Source organism: Populus nigra, chromosome 17 (assembly GCF_951802175.1).
Source record: "Populus nigra chromosome 17, ddPopNigr1.1, whole genome shotgun sequence".
Classification (NCBI taxonomy): domain Eukaryota; kingdom Viridiplantae; phylum Streptophyta; class Magnoliopsida; order Malpighiales; family Salicaceae; genus Populus; species Populus nigra.
The window spans coordinates 13618032-13641486 of NC_084868.1; the positions used below are offsets into that span (position 1 = coordinate 13618032).

General features: G+C 39.2%; 1 protein-coding gene across 1 annotated transcript; it reads left to right on the plus strand.

Annotated features, from left to right (window-relative positions):
- Positions 1 to 1786: 1786 nt before the first annotated feature.
- LOC133677654 (probable LRR receptor-like serine/threonine-protein kinase At1g53440) lies at positions 1787 to 22820 on the plus strand. Its single transcript, XM_062099772.1, has 6 exons — positions 1787 to 1909; positions 2019 to 2134; positions 2230 to 2443; positions 21482 to 21725; positions 22059 to 22209; positions 22352 to 22820. Exons 1-6 carry the CDS (start codon positions 1870 to 1872, stop codon positions 22577 to 22579), a joined length of 993 nt encoding a protein of 330 aa, XP_061955756.1. The 5' UTR covers positions 1787 to 1869; the 3' UTR covers positions 22580 to 22820.
- The last annotated feature ends 635 nt before the right edge of the window (positions 22821 to 23455 follow it).

The following is a 23455-nucleotide window of genomic DNA, read 5'->3' on the forward strand; positions in this document are numbered from 1 at the left end:
CTGACAGATATCAAATTGAAAGAAAAAGAAGGAATGCAAAGCACATCGTTTAAGATAAAAGAGTCTGAAATCTTAATGGTACCGATGTGAGTAACTGAAGCATGTTGTCCATTAGGCAATCTTACTGTTTTAGAAACAACAGAAGTAATATGTGTGAAAAATGATGTGGAACAGATCATATGATCTGTAGCTCCAGTATCAATTATCCAAGGAGCTTTGATAGAATTTGTGAAAGGAGTTGAATGAGTGAGCGACAAGGCAGACGCAAAAACAGAATGTTTTGGATCTAGATTAGAGAGTTGGGATATATTGAAAAGAGTACCTGCTCGGTTCATAGTGATTGAAGTATCACCTTGAATAGGAATTTCTGATTCTAGATTGGCAGATGAGGAAACTTGATTGACAGAAGATTCAAGTTCTGAGATGGATGGTTTGAACATCTCCATGAGTTGCTGACATTGTGCATAGGTAATAGGCAGCTGAGGGGCAGTGGTTTCAGAAACCTGATTTACACTGTGAGGTACATTCTTTCCTTTGGTAAACTTGTAACCAGGTGGAAATCCATGAATTCTGTAGCACTTTTCGATAGTATGGCCATGAACACCACAATGAGAGCATATAGATCGATCCTTGCGGGGATAGAAGGATCGGTTTCCAGCAAAACGAGTTGGAGGTATTGTCCTAGTAAGTAATGCAGTGGTGTTTTGATTGAAAGAAGTACTGGAAGAGGAAATCATACGTTGCCTCTCCTCTTGAACGATAAGTGAAAAAACTTTGTTGATAGATGGCAGTGGATCAATCAGCAAAATTTATCCTCGAATATGTGAATAATTCTCGTTCAATCCCATGAGGAATTGATAAACATGCTGCTGATGATGATAGGATAGAATAGTCTTCAATGCTCCAAATGTGCATGTAGGAATTGGTTGATGATTTCCTAACTCATCCCATAATCCTTTCATAGCAGTAAAATATGTACTTACAGAATTATTTTCTTGTGACAGGTATGATATGGACTTCTGGAGCTGAAAAATGCGTGGTCCATTATGTTGAGAGAACCTTTCCTGAAGATCATTCCATATGTCAGATGCATCATCAATGTAGATGATGCTGTTGGCAATCTCTGTTGAAATAGAATTCAATATCCACGAGAGAACCATATTGTTGCAGCGAATCCATGCCAATCCTTGAGTGTCAGACAGATTGGATGGTTTAGGCAGGGTACCATTAACAAAATTGAGTTTGTTCTTGGTTGATAAAGCCATCATCATTGCCCTCTTCCATGAGTTATAATTTTCACCATTGAGCTGCTTTGAAACAATCATGGCTCCAGGACTGTCACCATGATGCAGAAAGAAAGGATTGGAAGGATCCATTTCTGAGGTAGTTTCAGTCATTGCCAGAAAAGAAAGAGAAAGAATGCAGAAAAGAAAAATGAAGAAGATGAAGAAACTTGAAGGTGCGGAAATAAAATTCAGAGAGAATGCTCTGATACCATATTGAATATGAAGGTGTAAACTGAATTCTTCTTATTCATTGAATTAATTGATACAATATTTATAGTACTACTTTTAGTATAATAACAGAATCAGTTATAAAATAACAAACTTTGCAACAGAATATAACTGAATATAACTGCCTGTCATGCTTAGTATAACAGCTTTAGTATTCAACGTGTTCTAACTTATCAGTGCAGCAGCCTTAGCTTTAGTAGTTTCTTCCCAATGCAATATCTTCATTGTGTCAAGCCGTAGACGTCTGCTTGACTAAATATATTCAATACCCCAAGTTCCCAGAAAACTGCATGGTTGGGAAATTGCGTTGATTGCAGTAGGCTGTATTTTGTTTCTGCTGCTGTTGTTGGCCTTCATGTGGAGAATGGGCTGGATAGGAGACAGAGAATTGCGAGGTAAACACGAAGTGAAGAAAATCTATGTACATAATCTATTCTCTGTCTGAATAATTCTTAAATAATTGTGGTTTGATCCACTTAACCCATGTGTTATTGGAACATATAGAAACCACAGTGAAGATTGGAGAAAGAACTTTCACCCTTAAGCAGATCATTGATGCAACAAAAAAATTTAGTCCCAAGATGGAGCTTGGTAGCGGACGTTCTGGGATAGTATACAGGGTAAAGCAAATCTCTTGTTCCTTAATTTTTTTTCTTTTAAGCAATAACTTTTATGTTCTTTAACCTTTCTTCACTTTGATTTGGCATAACTGCAGGCTCAAATATTGCAAGATCTGACTGTAGCAGTGAAGAAGCTATTCGCTGAATCAAATGCAGTCGGTGAAATAGCAACTGAAGTTTATGTCAAGAAAGCCAAGGAGTTGAAACACGACAACATTGTTAAATTGCTTTATGTTTATTCAAGAAGGCACCTACATTTACTCATCTACGAATTCATGGAAGTTGGCTCGCTCGGACAAGTTTTATTTGGTAATTTCCTTTATCTCTCAGTATCGATCCATTTTGGCATTTACAAATATTGCTTCTAATTTGGTAAATATGAACAGTAAATATACTAGAAAAGATAAAAATAAAGTGTTTATACACAAAGTCATGGTCCATTAAGAAAAACTTTTGACACTTTTGAGTTAAAGAATAATGTTTTTTTTAAAATAAGTATTACACGTTGTCGCACGTGTGCGGCGTCGCGGCGATCGTCCTCCCTCAATTGTATGGATATATATCTGGTAAATGTGGGGAGACAAGGAATTCTTTGTCTCTTAGCGGTAAAAAAATGGAATGGGAGTCGCCACCTAGTATTATGGTCACTAGGAACCCTAACTGGTCTCAGAGATCAGGTACGGAGACTGGTTGCGTAAAGGGAAGGTATTAGCACCCCAAATACACCCTACCTAAGGTAAGCTGCATTGTTTTATTTGTCTGATCAAAATCTAAGGTTTGGTCGTGTTTTCTATTTGTTGGTCTTGTTTATCTAAGACTCAAGAAAAGCCCTCCTCAATAAGAAGGTTCTTATCTTTAATGGGGTAAAACCTAACCGTTATAACGTTGAAAAAAACATTTAATATCCGGAATATGTATTACATGTAATATCGTACCCCGGATACTAAAAGACAAACAAAATAAAATTTTTGTTGTTTTTGAAATTTTGACCAATGTTCTCTTGACTCTAATAAACTGGTTATCAAAGCCAAAATGCATGCTAAAACATTGTTTTTTTTTTTGTATGAAAAACACCATATGATTTTTTAGCATGGAGATACTTGGCCGTATGCACAAAAACATTTTTTATTTTTTAAAAAAAACAAGTTTTTTTTTTGGAAGTTTTGACGAAAACCAGGTATTTTAATATCGGATTTTTGTATTTTTAATAACATGAAAAATATTGCTTGATATTAATCAAAATGACATAAAAATACGCGGGAAACTTGTAAAATTACAAACAAATATTTTTGAATTTTTCTAAAAAAATAAAAAAAAATGGGCCGAATCTGGCCCACCATCCTGGGCTGGGCCTGACCCGGCCCATATACTGTGGGCTGGACTCAGCCCAGCCGCGTGGGCTGGGCTGATGTTCCAGCCCATAAGCAATTAAAAGGGGCTGGTTACTGTGCTGTGCACAGTAACCAGCAAAAGTATAATTAGCTAGTTACTGTGCACAGCACAGTAACTAGCTAATTAATCTTCCTTTTGCTGCAGAACGTAAACGTTCTGCATGCAAAATGAAGCTGAAGTAAAACGACAGGGAAGGGGAGAAAGTTACCTGGAGTTGTGGCGACGCTGGCGGTAGCAGATGCAGCAGGGGTGGCGATGTAGGCAGCGGCTGTTCTCTTTCCTTCTCTCCCGTCTCCTCTGTTTCTCTTCTTTGCCCCTTCTCTGTCTTTCGTTGTTCACTCTCTCTGTTCTGCTCCTCTTCTTCTTCTTCAGTTCTGCTGGCGTTGGCAGCGTTAATGGTGGCAGGATGGCGGTGGCAGCTACTGGGAAGCCCGATGACTGCGGCTGTGCTTCTTCTCCACGGTGCAGCGACACTAACGTCTGTGTCTTCCTCTTCTGGTCTCAGTTTTTTTTTTATCAACTTTCAGCTCCCCTCTTTTCCTTCCCTTCCTTCCTCTATTCTTCCGTGCTTCCTTTTCGTTTTTTTTTTTGTTTAAGTTTGCTGGTGGAGGCGTTTGTTTCTCTCTAAACCTTTCTCTCCTCTCAACATCTCCTCTGTTTTCTTCCCTCTAGTTTCTACTTTCGGTCCCTTGCTCTTCCATGGTGTTTCACTCCTTCGGTCTCACCTCTCTTTCTCTCTAATAACTGTCGATCTCTCTCTCGGTCTCCCTCACTTTTTCTTTCTAACGAAAACGTTCCAGCCTCCCTTCTCCCTCTCCTCTTCCTCAATGCAACTTCTCTAAACTTTCAACTTCTCTAAATCTCTTCTCCCCCCCTCTTTCCCCTCGCACTCCCTTTGTATTTATAGGCAGAGGGAGAGAGGGCCACCATGCCCTATTCTGCCATGGAGCAGGGCATAGTGGTATAGGGGCGGCTACTGCGCAGCCGCCCCTACCTCTGTAGGGCATCTTTCGGCGTGATGGCGTGGTGGTGTCAGTGAAGGGATAAGTTAGGTCGTAGTTGGTTTTTTGGGTTTTGGGAGAGAGAAAGGAGAGAAAAAAATGAGGGGAAAAATGCTTCTTCTTTCCTTGTTCTCTGCGTGTCCAGGGAAAGAAGCAAGCTTATGGTGTCTCTCTTTTTTTTTTTTTTTTCAGTGAAATGCATGAAACGACGTTGTTTTGACCAAAACACGTCGTTTCATTTAAACGAAAACTGGCGCCAAAATGGGTCCAATATCAGATCAGCCCTTCAATTTGCGCGCTTTTTTCACTATGGACCTTGATTTTGGATTTCTTCAATCGAGTCCCTAATTGGCCACCAGACTTCAATATGTATGCAATTAAGCCCCTGATTTGACCAAATCAACTCTTAAAAATTATAATTTGACCCCAGAACTTTAATTTCTTACAATCAAAACCCAAATTGACTTAAAAATCAATTTTTCTTACGAACAAACCCTCCATAAATTCAATTAAACCTTCAATAAAATTTAATTGAGTCCATAAACATCTAATTTGTACATTTCTTCCTCAAATAAAATTTTCTTTATCAATAGGGCTCTCACCGGTCAACGATTTACTGTCAAATTTCAATCTTTGTATTTTTGAACCTCCTCAACCAATTTTTGACCATTTTCTGGGCGCTTTACCATCCTCTTTTCACTATTATTATTTTTTGATAATATTTTGATTTTTATTTATTTATTTTTTTTGTATTTTATGCGGGGACCCAAAAATGGGTTACAACAGTTGCCCCCTCTTTACAATGCTTACGGAGCAAAGATTTTGCGTAGTAAGTGTTGTAAAGATAAACAAAATTGATCTTCCGAAACTGGTCTTCTCAAAATTTGGTTGACCTAAAACTTCAACCGGACCCTAAGTCCTGTGTGTGGTTGGGCTAAACTGAGATCCCTTCGCCGATCCCCTTTAACCAGAACCAAAACTATTGTATGGTTAGGATAGACTGAGATTCCTTTCGCCAATCCCCTCTAACCAGAACCAAAATCTGTGTGGTTGGGCTGAACTGAGACCTCTTCGCCTCCCCTTCAACCAGAACCAAAATCCCTGTGTGCGGTTAGGATAGACTGAGATTCCTTTCGCCAATACCCTCTAAGCAGAACCAAAACTCCTGTATGGTTAGTATAGACTGAGATTCCTTTCGCCAATCCCCTCTAACCAGAACCAAAATCCTTTGCAGTTAGGTTAAACTAAGATCCCTTCGCCGATCCCCTTTAACCATAACCAAAGTCTCTTCGTGGCTAGGCTAGACTGAGATCCCTTCGCCGATCCCCTCTAACCAGAGCCAAAATCCTCTATGGTTAGGATAGACTGAGATTCCTTTCGCCAATCCCCTCTAACCAGAACCAAAATCCTCTGTGGTTAGGCTGAACTGAGATCCCTTCGCCGATCCCCTCCAACCAGAACCAAAATCTATGTGTGGTTAAGCTAAACTGAGATCCCTTCGCCGATCCCCTTTAACTAGAACCAAAATCTGTGTGGTTAAGCTGAACTGAGATCCCTTCGCCGATCCCCTTCAACTAGAACCAAAATCCTTTGTAGTTAGGCTAAACTGAGATCCCTTCGCCGATCCCCTTTAACCAGAACCAAAAAAACCTGTGTGGTTAGGATAGACTGAGATTCCTTTCGCCAATCCCCTCTAACCAGAACCAAAATCATTTGCAGTTGAGCTGAACTGAGATCCCTTCGCCGATCCCCTTCAACCAAAGCTAAAATCTTCATGTTGTGGCTAAACTGAGATCCCTTCTGGCAATCCCCTTTAACCAAAAATGTTTCTTCTTCACGATGATAGGGTTCGAATTGAAGACTCTTCTTCATTGATCTTCTTATTTCTTCGAGATTTCCCTAATGTTAGGGTTTATCTCATCTTCCTCTCGTTCCAGGGTCTAAACAATGATTCTTTGTTGTTCATCAACTCAAAGATTCTTTCTTTGTCCCTAATCTTGCTGGACTATATTAAGGATTTTTCCTGTAACAAATCAACAAAAATGTTTGATGCAATGCTTATGTATGCACCCTTACCTGGTTTGGAAACATAGGTCCCATCACTTCCTTTAATTTTCTGAAACTCTCTCTTAACACGATCTTGTTCACGTGCTCGAAATGACATGCTGGATCCATTTCCTATGATGTTTCTTCTACCCATCACTTTTTAGGGAAGAAATCCCCGACCTTTTCCTTTAGGTGACCCTTTTCCAAAAATGCATGAATTTCCCTTGCTTTTTATCACGCTCTTGTCAAAGCTTTAATTTGTCTTTCTCAAATTAAGGGCTTTTTAGTTTTCGTTCCAGCACAAAAGAAATCCTTCCTCAAAAAGAATCTTTAAAAGACTTGAATTTGTTCATGACAACTGAAACTTTCAACATACGCATCGAAAACTCTTTTAAGCAATTCCCATTGAGGGTTTTATTGGTTTCTGGAATGCGGTTTGTCTTTAGGTTGGTTTTTTTCAAAGGTGACCTTCTGTTTAATCTTTTCAACAGGTTTTAAGTAATTATTTGTAAAGGTTGTGTAGAAAAGGGAAATGTCTCATATTAGCCTTTTTCTTGCATGGACAAAAGCGGATTATCACTCATTTGTTAAATCCTGTGAGTTATAAGACCATCGTTTATTAACCCAAGTTATGCGCGCTTGATCAGAAAGGACTTCTAAAGGCTTGTAATGTAGGCTACGTCTATGGGTTATGAAAGAAAAGGATGCTTTAAGGCTCAACAGTGTTTGAGGGTTTAAAGACTTAGGACCACTCTTCTTCTATCTTTTGTTCTTTGTGAAACTGTCTCATAGGTTGCGTTTGGAGAAGCTTGTTTAAGGATCCTCATCTCAGTCTTAAAGCATTATCAAACCATCATCTTCTTTCTTTATTCCTTTTTTCCCCTTTCTCTTTTTTTTTTTTTAATGCCCCCAAGTGTTGGGTTTTGACTTTCAAAGATCCAAGTCTTCTTCTTCTTCCTTTTTTTTTTTATTTTAATTTTGCTCAAATTCCTTCTCTCTTTTCTTCTTATCTTCTTCTCAAATGTTGGGCTTCCATTCTTTATCCCTTTCTTTTTCCTACAATTGTTTTCATCTTTTCTAACAAAAGATCTCTCATTACCCCCAATGCGGGGTGTGGTCTTAGTCAGGTTTTCATAAGGAAAAAAAAAAAAAAACTCAATTCGGCTCAAATGGGGACTACAAAGGATGAAATCTTTAAAAAGTGAAGGGATGACAAAGATGGCCTTTCCTCATTTCAAGACGCACATTGTTAAGATTGATAAACCTTGTTCTTATCTCGAAAGAAAAACATGCGAGTGATTACAAAGATGATTAACTAACCATTTATCCATAAAACGATATCAGGGGCAAGGTTTTATCGCAGGGTTAGCTTTGGGGTTTGTTTGGTTTGGTCATCTCTTAACGGGAAATGCTTAAACTTCATCTTTGAGCATTTTATGATACATTCCTTGTAATCATGCGCAAAGCCAAATCTTCCAAGATTTTTTTTTGAAAATAAACAAATTAAGTGCTGTGAGATCCATGCAATGAAAAAGGGGTTCTTTACACAAAGAAATCATGGCCAAACTTCACTTTATTCATTTTGGGAGAAACTGAACACATTAGACATAATATCTCTTTACAGAGTCAGAATTCACAGGTCTAGCTAGATCTTCTCCATCCATTCTCGACAACTTTAGAGCTCCTCCTGAGAAAGCCTTCTTTACTATATAAGGACCTTCATAATTTGGGGCCCATTTGCTTTGATCTTCTCCTGGTAAAGACAATAGTTTCTTCAGCACTAGATCTCCTTCTTGGAACACGCGAGGTCTAACCTTCTTGTCATATGTCTTGGCCATCCTTTTCTGGTAGAGTTGATGATGACAGATTGCAGCCAACCTCTTTTCACTGATCAGGTTTAACTGCTCATATCTTACTTTGGCCCATTCAGCCTCTTCTAATTCGGAATCCATCAACACCCTCAACGAAGGGATTTCTACTTCCAAAGGCATTACCGCCTCCATTCCATATACCAGAGCATACGGAGTAGTTCCTGTTGAGGTCCTTACTGCAGTGCGATATGCATGGAGAGCGAACGACAACATCTCATGCCAATCCTTGTAAGTGACTACCATTTTCTGGATAATTTTCTTGATGTTTTTGTTGGCTGCTTCCACGGCACCATTCATCTTGGGCCTGTATGGTGAGGAATTTGAATGCTTGATTTTCCATTTGGTACAGAGCTCCACAATCATTTTGCCGTTGAAATTCTGTGCATTATCGGTCACTATCTTTTCTGGTGGACCATAACGACAAATCAAGTCTTTTTCTATAAACCTCTTCACCACTTTCTGTGTTACATGGGCGTATGAACTGGCTTCTACCCATTTCGTGAAGTAGTCAATGGCTACGAGTATGAATCTATGCCCATTGCTAGCTTTTGGGTTAACAGGTCCAATCACATCAATCCCCCACATTGCAAATGGCCAAGGAGATGCTAGATTAATCAAAGGAGTCGGAGGCGCATTGACCTTATCACTATGCACTTGACATTTGTGACATTTCCTTACATAGTCGATGCAGTCTTTCTCTAGTGTCATCCAGAAATAACCAGCCCTTTGTATTTTCCTTACTACCATATGCCCGTTAGCATGAGTTGAGCAAATCCCTTCATGTACCTCCCGTAAAGTATTTTTAGCATCTGTCTCATTCAAACACCTTAGCAAGGTTCCGTCAAATGATCTTTTATACAGAATCTCTCCGTCGAGGTAGAAATCCATGGCCAGCCTTCTTAGGGTTTTCTTATCCATCTTCGAAGCTCCCACTGGATATTCCTGATTTTGCATAAAATTCTTGATATCGTAGTACCAAGGCTTTCCATCTACCTCTCCTTCAATCGAGCAATAGTAAGCTGGGTTATTTCTGATGTCTATGTGTACAGGATGTACCTTATGCCCAAGATCAATCGTAGCCATAGCAGCCAACGTGGCCAAAGCATCCGCAAAATGGTTCCCTTCTCTTCCTAGATGGGTGAATCTTATCTCTTCGAATTCTTCTGACAGTGCAGATAAATATTCCTGGTACGGCCTCAACTTTTCTTCCTTGGTTTGCCATTCTCCCTTCACTTGACAGATAATCAACATTGAGTCACCATATACATCTATCTTTCTGATCTTCAGCTCTAACGCAGCTTCTAAACCCAGGATACAAGCCTCATATTCAGCTGTATTATTGGTGCATTCAAAATACAATTTAACTGAAACCGGATACTGCTTCTGGTCAGGAGAGATTATCACCGCGCCGGCCCCATTACCATAAACATTCACTGCTCCATCAAAAAACATGGTCCACCAATCTGTCTTCTCTTCTTCTCCCGCTATTGTTAATACATTTTCATCAGGGAAATCAAAATCCAATGGCTCATAATCTTCAATAGCATTATCAGCCAGGTGGTCGGCAATCGCGCTCCCCTTCACGGCTTTTCTTGTCATATATACTATGTCATATTCTGACAACAAAACCTGCCACCTTGCAATTCGGCTTGAGAGATAGGGCTTGTCACAGATGTACCTTAGTGGATCCACCTTTGAAATCAACAAAGTGGTATGATACAACATGTAATGTCGTAATCTTTTTGTCGCCCATACCAATGCACAACAGAGTTTTTCTATCACCGTGTATCTAGACTCACATTCGGTGAACTTCTTACTTAGGTAATAAATAGCCCTTTCTTTCCTTCCGGTTTCATTATGCTGACCCAATACACATCCCATAGCTGTTTCAGTCACTGTCAGATACAGTATTAAAGGCCTTCCTGATACAGGAGGAACAAGTAAAGGCGGACTTTGTAAATATTGCTTGATTTTATTGAATGCCTCCTCACACTCCTCATTCCAAATCCCAGGATTCTTTTTCCTTAGTAGCCGGAAGACAGGTTCACATGTTGTGGTTAGTTGAGCTATAAATCTGGCAATATAGTTCAATCTTCCCAAGAATCCCCTCACCTCCTTCTCCGTCTTTGGGGATGGCATGGATTGGATGGCCTTCACTTTATCAGGATCCACCTCTATACCTTTGTCACTTACCACAAATCCTAGCAGCTTTCCAGACTTAACTCCAAATGAACATTTTGCAGGGTTGAGCTTTAGTTCGTACTTCCTTAAACGCTCAAATAACTTTCTCAGAACCTTCACATGATCTTCTCCCCTCTTGGACTTGGCAATCATATCATCTACATACACCTCAATTTCTTTATGCATCATATCATGGAACAGAGTCACCATGGCTCTTTGATAGGTGGCTCCTGCATTCTTCAGACCAAATGGCATAACCTTGTAGCAATAGGTTCCCCATGGTGTAACAAAAGTTGTTTTCGCCTTATCTTCTAGAGCCATCTTTATCTGGTTGTATCCCGAGAAACCATCCATAAAGGAATATGTAGAACTGCGTGCAGCATTGTCGACCAAAACATCTATATGTGGCAGAGGAAAATCATCTTTGGGGCTAGCTTTGTTCAAATTCCGGAAGTCCACACAAACTCTAATCTTTCCTTCTTTCTTTGGTACGACAACAATGTTGGATACCCATTGTGGATATTTGACTACTTCTAGAAAGCCTGCATTCCACTGTTTTTCAAGTTCCGCCTTAACTTTGATCCAAATATCAGGGTGGGCTCTCCTCAACTTTTGTTTGACTGGTTTACAACCCTCCTCCAGCGGTATCTTATGTACGACAATATTTCTATCCAAACCAGGCATATCCTCGTAAGACCAAGCAAAAACATCTGCATATTCTTGTAATAGGGCAATTACCTCTGCTCTTTCCTCAGGAGCGATTAAGGTCCCTATTTTCAACTCTCTTTTAATCTGATCGCTACCCACGTTTATGGTTTCTAGTTCTTCTGTAGCTGGTTCCCAAGTTTGTTCATGTTGCTGTACTAACTTTGTAAATTCCCTAATATTGCTTTCATCCCATTCTTCTTCTTCCATAGTGATCACATGTTCGTTAAAGTTTGGCCATTCATTCTTGATGCTAAGTGTATGTGATGTTGTGGAAGATCCACTTTCAGGGTTCCTGAAAGCGGAAAGTGTTTGGTGTAAATGCACGAATAAAGAGGTAAATTTGGAAAACGCATGATCTCATTATTTAAATCAAAGGTGGGCTCAAAGACAACGACAAAATCTGATTGACATCATGAGCCTCGATTGTCAACCAGGGAAAATAAAGCAAACAAAAGCAATGACAAAAGCATGTTAAGGCAAACAAAGTTGGTTTACATTTTAAATACTACTGCGCTTCTTGAGTCACCCAGTTTTGAAACTTCTCGCCTTCGGCCAGCTTTCGTACAAAGGTCTTAGCAGAGACTTCTTCCAAAGTGTGGATAGTTAGTTGTGGTAGTGCTTCATCTTTCTTTTCCGCTACCCTCTTCATGCCACCTTCTTCCACCTTATTCTCCTCCAAGGTGTTTATGCTCATATTTGACAGTTCTTGACCAAGGCTTTCTGTTCTTTCAACGGGTTGCATTACATATGCAGCTTTTGGGAACGACACTCTAAGGGGAGGGATTTCCAGCTTTTCTTCTTCAGGCTCTCTTCCTTCAATCCTAGCCATTCTTCTTTCCCTTCTTCGATCAGCAGCCCACCGATGATCCACCTTTTTAGGTTTATACCCCAGCCCAAATCTTTGATCAACACCTTTCATCTTTATCGAATTAACCCTTTCTGGTACCCCAGTGATAGGGTTATACTGAAATGGGATCTCGCGTTCCAAGAAGCATTGAGCTGCCATCCTTGCTGCTTTTGAGATCATTGGCCTTCTTAGTACTGTGTTCTCAGGCACCCAGTCAGTGTTCACAATCTCAAAAGCGTGGATATTGTTATCCTTGCGATCCTCCGCCTCGATGAAAGGAATGGCCACATTCTTCATCATGGATACTGTCTCCTCAGCTTTGACAGTTACCAACATCCCATTCATGATATACTTCAAGCATTGGTGTAATGATGAAGTTACCGCCCCAGCCGCATGAATCCAAGGTCTTCCTAACAACATACTATAGGAAGGGTGGATATCCATAACTTGAAAGGTCACCAAGAACATTTGTGGCCCCACATATAGCTCCACTTCTAAAGTCCCAATTATTGGCCTAGGTGAGTCGTCATATGCTCTGGCCATCATAGTACTTGGCTTCATATGAGATTCATCAATTGGCATTTCTTCTAGCATGTGCTTTGGCAACACGTTAAGAGCTGAGCCATTATCGACGAGCACCTTTCCTATGAGGCAATCCTTGCACCTAACAGTAATGTATAAGGGCTTGTTATGTCCGGTACCTTCAGCATCAAGCTCATCAGCTGTGAAGTACAGGTAATTAGTTGCATGGATTCTCCCCACCAGATGCTCCATGGTTTTCTGTTCAATGTCTTGGGGCACATACGCCTCATTCAATACCTTTTGCAAAGCATTTTGATGCGGCTCTGAGCTGAGTATCAAAGACATAAGGGAAATCCTTGCTGGAGTCTTTTTTAGTTGATCTACTATGCAATATTCGCTATGCTTTATCAACTTCAAAAATTCATTTGACTCCTCTTCAGTTACTGGCTTATTAACTTCTAGTGCTTTGTCAAGATCTACCACTTCTTTGCCTTTTGCTTTCTTCAACTCCTCGGGCGTGAAGCACCGGCCACTCCGAGTTAACCCACTGATCTCATTTTGGAACAAAGGAAGAGGGGTTTGAATGTTGGAGGCATAACCATAATTATAAGGCATGGCATTGTGATTTCCTTTTGTGTAGGAAGGTTTAGCCAAGATTAACTTTGGAGGCCCATTAACTGTTGGTTGGACCCTACATACTCCTAACGTCTTATCTTGACCTTCCATCATACTCACCTCACGACTGCCCTCTAGGGGTTCGATCCTCAACTCTCCCTTTATCATCATTTTCGCAATCCTCTTGCGAAACTCGATGCACTCCTCAATATGATGTCCCTCTCTACCATGAAACTCACAATAGTCACATCCCTCCAAATGGCTTTCAACCTTTATCTCTAGAAATCCTGATTGCACCAACATGTCGTACAACTTCTTCATGGACACCTTCAATGCCTTGCCTTGATTCCCAACTTCTATCATGCCCACTCCACTATTAATTGTGGCATGATTAGGCAATGGATTTGAATTGATGTTGGGCATGTCTTCGAAAGATACCCACCCCCTCTTGATAAGCTCTAACAACCTCCTTTTAAAGGCGTAACAGGTTTCAATTCCGTGCCCCGGATTACCAGCGTGGTATTCGCAAGTTAATTCTGGTTTGTACCATATGGGAAAAGGCGGTTGGATTGGTGGTAGAAGGATCGGAGCTATGTGCCCAATACTCAGTAATTTAGCGTACAAGTCCTTTAAAGGCATGGGTAATGGAGGCAGTTGCTCCGAAGTGTATCCTGCATATGGCCTTTGGTGGTTGTTTTGGTTGTTTGGCTGGTGATTTGTTCGATTGGTGTTAAAAGGTTTGGTAAAGTTCATGTTGGCGAATTGATGGGTAGGCATTTGTGGGTTTTGGTAATTTACTTTTTTGCCTTTGTACCCGCCTTCCAAGTTGTTAACATCACCTTCCCTTTTTCTTCCAATAAAACCTTTCTTCTCTAAAGGCTCCACTATACGCCCTGCTTTAATCCCTTGCTCTATTCTTTCTGCCACACGTACAACATCATAGAAATGCTGAGATGAGCTACCCATTAAATGCTCGTAGTAAGGTGCCTTAAACGTATTGGCGAACAAAGTCACCATCTCTGTCTCTATCAAAGGGGGTTGCACATGTGTTGCCTCATCCCTCCATCTTTGCGCATAAGCCCTTACTGACTCTTGGCTTCTCTTTTCCATTGACATAAGGCTCGTTCGATCCGGAGCAATTTCCAAGTTGAACTTGTACTGCTTAAGGAAAGCCTCCACCAAATCCTTCCATTTCTTGATTTTGGCATTATCCAACCTCATGTACCAGCTTAGTGCAGATCCTGCTAGACTGTCTTGGAAAAAGTAGATCAACAACTTATCATCATTGATCACCTCAGCCATCTTGTTGCAATAGGATCGAAGGTGAGTGTTTGGGCATTCCAACCCAGTGTACTTTATAAACTCTGGTATCCTAAAATCTTTTGGTACCATGATGTTTGGTACCAAGCATACTTCAGAAGCTCGCATGGGGTCAAAACAATCATTTCCCTCAACTGCTCTTAACCTCTCTTCCAAAGCGGATATCTTATCATCGTTCATAAAACCAGTGGACCTATTATCGGAAGGCCCATCCGCTGTTAAATCTACAGTGATGTGAGCTTGAGTGGGCTGGATGGGAATGGCAGGTGTAAAGTGCTGCTCCGTTACTGAATCTGCCCCCAAGTTTTGAGATACCCCAGGGACATGAACTGGCGGTGCTCCGATTGGTGGTTGGGTAGACGTTCCCTCCCCGTTCTTGGCTCTTAGAAGTTGCTCAAGCAGATTGGTCATCCGTGAAACTTCATTTCTCACGGATTCCAATTCACTTTGGTAGCGGGATTCTAGGACGGCCCTCTCTTCGTTCTCCATTCTTGATCTTAGCCTAGTATAGTGGACCTTGGATGGGGGACCTATGTTTCACGATCTGGAGTGCATGGGAAAATGTAAATGAATGTATGATAAAGAACAATGCATGATGCATATGTAATGTGAGCTTGTTTGTTTGTTTTTTTTTTTTTTTTCAAAAACGATCGATGGCCAACATTTTGCTTGCGTAATGGGTATGGATTCCTTTGTCACGTTCCTTATCAGGGGTAGTTTTGCTCAAATTGTTGCTTTGGTAGACTTACCCCTACTCTATAAGAGATATTTCACAAAAGATGGGTCAAAGCCCCTTTTCATTAATAATATTGGCTAATACATCTCTTGAAAAGAGGATACAAAAAGAAAAGAGGATACAACAAAAAGAAAAAAAACAAAACATCAATCTTCCTCTTCATCCATATTTCTAGCCACTGGTAGGAAAGCAAAGCCTCGATTCTCAATCTTTTCTAAGAAGACGTCAGTCTCAGCCAAGCTTTGTCGATAACGAAAGATGTCCCTCCCCACCCTTCGGGCATTGGCTCTAATAATCCGTGCATGAATGGCAGCTTCATCCATTTGCTCATCTACTTTGGCCATCTTCTCCATAAGCAACATGTTGTTCCGATTCAAGGTATTGTTGTTGGTGTCGATCTGTTCTTTATGTTTTTCTCAAGCTTCCAACTTTTCGGTCAACTGTTTTACCTTTTCCCGTTCTCTGTCAAGTTTCGCTTTCAACATCCTAATTTCATTTTTCTTGGTTGCCAAATCTGCTTTAACAACCTCCTCTTCCTTCCCCTTTCTTTCGAACTCTTGCAATTCGGCTAGCCGACTTTCTACCATCACACATTTCTTGTTTAACTCATCATACTTCTCGATTCGGTCCATCAACTCTGCTTGAACGTGCAAGAATTTATCTTGATTGTATTCAGCATTTTTTTGATAGTCTTTGAAGTCGGCCTTTAATGCTTCCAATTCAGAGCTGCTCTGCATCCAATCCAAAATCAGTGTTCCCCTCTCTTTCTCAGACTCTTCCATTACAGCCTTTCCTTTGCTTAGTTGCAGCTCCAACATCATTATTTTTGCATCTCTAGATTCGAGTTGTTCGTTTAGAAATACTCTGCTTTTGTCTCCCTCCATCATCATCATTTCTAATGTTGTTTTATCTACCTTATTCTTTCCCAATTCTATTTGGAGCCTTTCTAATTGCCCCATAAGGTCCTCCTCATTACTGACCTTTTTTCTTTTGAATGACCCTTCTATAATTCGTGAAGGCCCGTCTTCAGAACATGGCATTCTAGGAGCAGCAGTCGGGGTCAAATTCCTCCACTTTTCGTATCCTTCACTTGAGTTGGGGTCTCTCAACCTTTCAGACTCCTTTTGAATTAAAGTCAAGCGGCCCCAATCTTGTTTGATAGTTTCAAGAACTTCTAGCGCGGATTGATCCTTGAAAAACCCGGAAAATTCAGCGAGTCCCACAGTTCTTGGGATGTGTTGTATGCCGCCTAATTGTCTTATCACCAGGGCCGGAGCATAACTGACATAACCTGTGATCCCAACTAAAGGTACCCAACATTTTTGTCCACAACTTACTAAGACATCAACAGCTTTGACCCAAGAGGCTTTCCAACTAAAGTTGCTACTAGGTAACTCTTGCAGTTTTTTCATCCAACCTTGATCGCCCAAGCTTCCCCATTCTTCTTCTTCTACTAACTTCAAGGGTTTTTGGTTAAACCACCAAAAATTATTAAAGATCGGCCTTTTGGTTTCAATATGGCTTACCATCCAGATGTATAATAACTGAGTATAACATCTCATTGCGCCTTTCCCAGTCTTCCTGAAATGGTTGAGGGTCAGGAAGGTCTCAGCTAATATGGCAGTTATAGGGTTGACATGAGTATTTTCATATTCCACAAATGCAGCAGCAGCTTCTAGGCTTATGACCCCTGTTAAGCTTGGAAATAATACAAGACCATATATCCCCAGAGCGATTAACCTGTCTCTTTCTAGCATCGATCCATATTGTGATTTTTTTCTTTCTAGTTCAACCTCCAGAAATTTCCACTTCAAACCGCTGGCATTCTTCTCTAAAAATCTGCTCAGGTATGGAATTTTCAGCAATTTTGACAATTCGGGAATTACCTTGTCACTTCTCAAAGGGAAATAAACCTTGTGCAGGTGTTTGGGAAACTCCATCAACATTCCATACTCCTCTACAGTGGGACACAAATCCACATTTCCAAAGGAAAAACATCTGTAATCAGGATCCCAAAAGTTAATCAGTGCTTTGATTGCTGGGTTCAATACTTCTATCTTCGTAATTTCTAACAGTCGCCCATACTTCACGGAAAATGCCGCCTCATCAATGTTCTGACTATGAACCAATATTCTCTCCATCTCATTTACCATGCAATTCAGGTCTTTGACTACTGGAAGCTTCCTTGCATTACATCTAGAGCCGTCTCCCTCTGATAGTTGTGACAATTCAGAATTTTGCCCATATTCCACAATAGTAAATTTGGTAATGATGGCCATCTTATCGTTAAAAAAGGACCTGGAAACTAATATGCTTTATGGTTAGGTTTAATGTATTATGCAAAACATGTACAATGGAGCATACACCCTAAAGGCTGGTTCTAATTCTTTTATGCTTGACAAGGGTGGGTTGGCTATTTCGTCTCTAAAAGGGTCTCTTGCTGTCCCAATGATCGCCCTCGTGAAGGCAATATGGGGGCTCAGTAGGTAATGGGATGGCATATGGACCAATCATTACCAGTCTAAGCACTCAACGAAGAGTTGGGGTTTACACAAACTTAAACCTTGACTAAAAGTCATAAGGTAAGCTGCTAGTCCCCCACTTAACCTAAAGTTTTCTCGTATAAACTCTCACATAAAAAGAATGATGCATGAAACAATTCTATATAATGTATGAACAAAAATGTACAAAAATTAAAGCGTGTAAATAAAATAATCATCTTAATGACAAAATACGGACAAAACCAACAACAAAAATCAGACAAAACAATGCTTAATCCACAAGGTCCCCAGTGGAGTCGCCATTCTGTCGCACGTGTGCGGCGTCGCGGCGATCGTCCTCCCTCAATTGTATGGATATATATCTGGTAAATGTGGGGAGACAAGGAATTCTTTGTCTCTTAGCGGTAAAAAAATGGAATGGGAGTCGCCACCTAGTATTATGGTCACTAGGAACCCTAACTGGTCTCAGAGATCAGGTACGGAGACTGGTTGCGTAAAGGGAAGGTATTAGCACCCCAAATACACCCTACCTAAGGTAAGCTGCATTGTTTTATTTGTCTGATCAAAATCTAAGGTTTGGTCGTGTTTTCTATTTGTTGGTCTTGTTTATCTAAGACTCAAGAAAAGCCCTCCTCAATAAGAAGGTTCTTATCTTTAATGGGGTAAAACCTAACCGTTATAACGTTGAAAAAAACATTTAATATCCGGAATATGTATTACATGTAATATCGTACCCCGGATACTAAAAGACAAACAAAATAAAATTTTTGTTGTTTTTGAAATTTTGGCCAATGTTCTCTTGACTCTAATAAACTGGTTATCAAAGCCAAAATGCATGCTAAAACATTGTTTTTTTTTTTTTGTATGAAAAACACCATATGATTTTTTAGCATGGAGATACTTGGCCGTATGCACAAAAACATTTTTTATTTTTAAAAAAAAACAAGTTTTTTTTTTGGAAGTTTTGACGAAAACCAGGTATTTTAATATCGGATTTTTGTATTTTTAATAACATGAAAAATATTGCTTGATATTAATCAAAATGACATAAAAATACGCGGGAAACTTGTAAAATTACAAACAAATATTTTTGAATTTTTCTAAAAAAATAAAAAAAATGGGCCGAATCTGGCCCACCATCCTGGGCTGGGCCTGACCCGGCCCATATACTGTGGGCTGGACTCAGCCCAGCCGCGTGGGCTGGGCTGATGTTCCAGCCCATAAGCAATTAAAAGGGGCTGGTTACTGTGCTGTGCACAGTAACCAGCAAAAATATAATTGTGCACAGTAACTAGCTAATTAATCTTCCTTTTGCTGCAGAACGTAAACGTTCTGCATGCAAAATGAAGCTGAAGTAAAACGACAGGGAAGGGGAGAAAGTTACCTGGAGTTGTGGCGACGCTGGCGGTAGCAGATGCAGCAGGGGTGGCGATGTAGGCAGCGGCTGTTCTCTTTCCTTCTCTCCCGTCTCCTCTGTTTCTCTTCTTTGCCCCTTCTCTGTCTTTCGTTGTTCACTCTCTCTGTTCTGCTCCTCTTCTTCTTCTTCAGTTCTGCTGGCGTTGGCAGCGTTAATGGTGGCAGGATGGCGGTGGCAGCTACTGGGAAGCCCGATGACTGCGGCTGTGCTTCTTCTCCACGGTGCAGCGACACTAACGTCTGTGTCTTCCTCTTCTGGTCTCAGTTTTTTTTTATCAACTTTCAGCTCCCCTCTTTTCCTTCCCTTCCTTCCTCTATTCTTCCGTGCTTCCTTTTCGTTTTTTTTTTGTTTAAGTTTGCTGGTGGAGGCGTTTGTTTCTCTCTAAACCTTTCTCTCCTCTCAACATCTCCTCTGTTTTCTTCCCTCTAGTTTCTACTTTCGGTCCCTTGCTCTTCCATGGTGTTTCACTCCTTCGGTCTCACCTCTCTTTCTCTCTAATAACTGTCGATCTCTCTCTCGGTCTCCCTCACTTTTTCTTTCTAACGAAAACGTTCCAGCCTCCCTTCTCCCTCTCCTCTTCCTCAATGCAACTTCTCTAAACTTTCAACTTCTCTAAATCTCTTCTCCCCCCCTCTTTCCCCTCGCACTCCCTTTGTATTTATAGGCAGAGGGAGAGAGGGCCATCATGCCCTATTCTGCCATGGAGCAGGGCATAGTGGTATAGGGGCGGCTACTGCGCAGCCGCCCCTACCTCTGTAGGGCATCTTTCGGCGTGATGGCGTGGTGGTGTCAGTGAAGGGACAAGTTAGGTCGTAGTTGGTTTTTTGGGTTTTGGGAGAGAGAAAGGAGAGAAAAAAATGGGGGGAAAAATGCTTCTTCTTTCCTTGTTCTCTGCGTGTCCAGGGAAAGAAGCAAGCTTATGGTGTCTCTCTTTTTTTTTTTTTTTTTCAGTGAAATGCATGAAACGACGTTGTTTTGACCAAAACACGTCGTTTCATTTAAACGAAAATTGGCGCCAAAATGGGTCCAATTTCAGATCAGCCCTTCAATTTGCGCGCTTTTTTCACTATGGTCCTTGATTTTGGATTTCTTCAATCGAGTCCCTAATTGGCCACCAGACTTCAATATGTATGCAATTAAGCCCCTGATTTGACCAAATCAACTCTTAAAAATTATAATTTGACCCCAGAACTTTAATTTCTTACAATCAAAACCCAAATTGACTTAAAAATCAATTTTTCTTACGAACAAACCCTCCATAAATTCAATTAAACCTTCAATAAAATTTAATTGAGTCCATAAACATCTAATTTGTACATTTCTTCCTCAAATAAAATTTTCTTTATCAATAGGGCTCTCACCGGTCAACGATTTACTGTCAAATTTCAATCTTTGTATTTTTGAACCTCCTCAACCAATTTTTGACCATTTTCTGGGCGCTTTACCATCCTCTTTTCACTATTATTATTTTTTGATAATATTTTGATTTTTATTTATTTATTTTTTTTGTATTTTATGCGGGGACCCAAAAATGGGTTACAACACACGTCCAGCTGATATACCGATTTAATGTGAAATTTTTTGGCAGTAGAGTATCTAATAATATTTTATAGTTATTTTCCAGTACTTCATTAAAAAAAAATAGATACAAGGAGCAGGTGAATATATTTATTATTTTTAATGAATGATGAATTTTATTTTTTTATTTTATTTTTTGTGTTTGTTTTATTTTTCAAAGTGAATCTAAAAAATAATCAATAAAATGTCACATTTAAATGAATTTAGGATGGATTGTATGTTAATTTTTAAAGTTTATATGGTTTTATGTTCACCTTCAATTTTCTCTATCAACATTATCCCTAACTTGTATAGTGTACGATCCTGCATGAGATTATGATAATAATAATGGTTTAAAGTAATTTTTATTTAGAAATTTATTAAAATAATATTTTTTATTTTTAAAAAATTATTTTTGATATTAGCACATGAAAACGATCTAAAAACAAAAAAAAAATTATTTTTAGTAAAAAAAATTAAAAAATTTTGGAATATATTTCAAGTGCTCTGAATCTTTAGAATTTTCAATGAATAGTTTGATCTTTCAAGCACTGCACTTACATATTAATAGTCAACTATTTTTTCACAATCAGAACATGGCAGACTGCTGACTATTGACTTGGGGATTTCCAGGTACAAATTCCACAGTGCGAATTGATTGGCCGAAAAGATTTATAATATGCAAGGGAATAGCGAAGGGTTTGAAGTATCTTCATGAAAGGAATCCTCCAATAATACACAGAAACATAAAAGCCAATAATATTCTGCTTGATGCAAGTTGTAATCCGAAAATATCAGATTTTGGATTGGCAAAGCTTTACGAGGAGGAGGATCCACATGTTGCGGTTAGGGCAGCAGGAGGAGGAGGAGGAGATCTGTAAGTAAAAATTGACTTGACCATTTTATATGGAAAAAAATGGGTTCCAGTTTAAACTATGATTTCGTTGTTGTAGCAATCCATACATGTCACCAGAGTATTTAACCCAAATTGGGTTAGCTTTTCATTATTTATTTATTTATTTATTCTTATTTAACTTAGGAATTTTATTTTTTCTTACCGAGTTTAGGCTTAAGAATAGATTTAAAAGGATTACATAGGTTGTATTTGTACAGCAACTTGGATAAATTAAATTAAACTAAATATTTTGAATATCTCCACGTAGTTACGATTTGATATTATTTGATCTATCATTTCTCAATGCCTTTTCAGTTCATACATGTCACCAGAGTATGCAATCCGGAGAACCATGACAGCGAAAGCCGATGTCTACAGTTTTGGGATCCTTCTCCTTGAAATCGTTAGTGGGAGAAATAATGCTGAGTACAGAGAAAAGGAAGAAACTGTTGTTCTTCTAGATACGGTGAGAGCTGGATCGATTATTGTTCTTCTAAAATATGATCAGAAGGGATTAATTAACAATTTTTAGTATTTTTTGTACATTAAAAGTGTATAGTTATGACATTCCTTTTGGGCATATTTCTTACAAGTTCAAACAATTTCAGGCCGCTAATTTACGTGCGCGGGGAACGCTAGGAGACTTGGTTGACTCAAGGTTGGGCCGTAATTATGACGGGATCCAAACGAACATTGTTCTGAATTTGGCAATGATGTGCACCGAACAATCACCTTCTCTCAGGCCTACAATGTCTCAAGTTGTGGCTGTACTTGAAGGCGAAAAAACCCTTAAGAATATTTCTGAAGAGATCGCTCCCTCGATCTCTCCTGCTTGAGTACCGGATGGTCAATATATATATATCTTGTGTGTTTTACCATGTTTCCATATCTATTGATTCTTCTTTTCTTTTTCTTTTGTTGGTTTGTTTCCCTTGATCCTCCTTTTGATTTAAATCTTCCTAGTAAAGATTGAAGGAAAAACATGTACTGGTTCTTAAGAATTATGGCCCTGGAAATTGGAGACCTAGTTGATATTATGTGATATCTATATATATTGTTTCATGTTTTCAATTATAATTACCACCTTATTTATGTTTTCCTTTCATCTTAGCAGAAACAATCTTCTTGCACTCGTGTATACGAAAAGATTACTAAAAAATCAGTAGCTCTTTATTTCCAGCTTACATCAATCTAAATCTTAGGAGACACTAGTAATTACATGAAGTGCTCTGCAAGTGATTCATTTTTTTTTTATATATATTTAGATAAATAAATTATTAATATAAAAGATTATTTGATAATACATCAAGTTTTAATAAAAAAAATATAAATTTTAATAATTAATTTTATAATAATGGTTATTTCTGCTGGCAATTCCACTGAATGACTTTTGTATCATTTTGTTTTCTAATTTAAATCTTACATTTTGAAAGTAATCTTCATTTTAATTTTTATTATTATTGCTATTGGTGTTAGATTGTATATACAATACATTCTTTTATACATATTTTTTAAAAGTTTGTATATCAATTAGAAATAAATATATACAATACATTCCTAAGGTTTTATTGGGTTCTTTATTTATTTAAGGTGCCAACAATATAGAGAAGCTTTTAGTACAAAAATTATTTTCTTTTTGTAACTCCCAACTCTTAAAAATCATGTCAAGGAATAAGAACTTCATAGAGAGAATCCAAATAAAAGTTATTTAT

Coding starts and splice junctions, on each gene's coding strand:
- LOC133677654 (XM_062099772.1), top strand. CDS start 1,870: ATGTGGAGAATGGGCTGGATAGGAGACAGAGAATTGCGAG. Junction 1,910..2,018: donor AGGAGACAGAGAATTGCGAG/GTAAACACGAAG, acceptor TGGAACATATAG/AAACCACAGTGAAGATTGGA. Junction 22,210..22,351: donor CTGTTGTTCTTCTAGATACG/GTGAGAGCTGGA, acceptor AAACAATTTCAG/GCCGCTAATTTACGTGCGCG.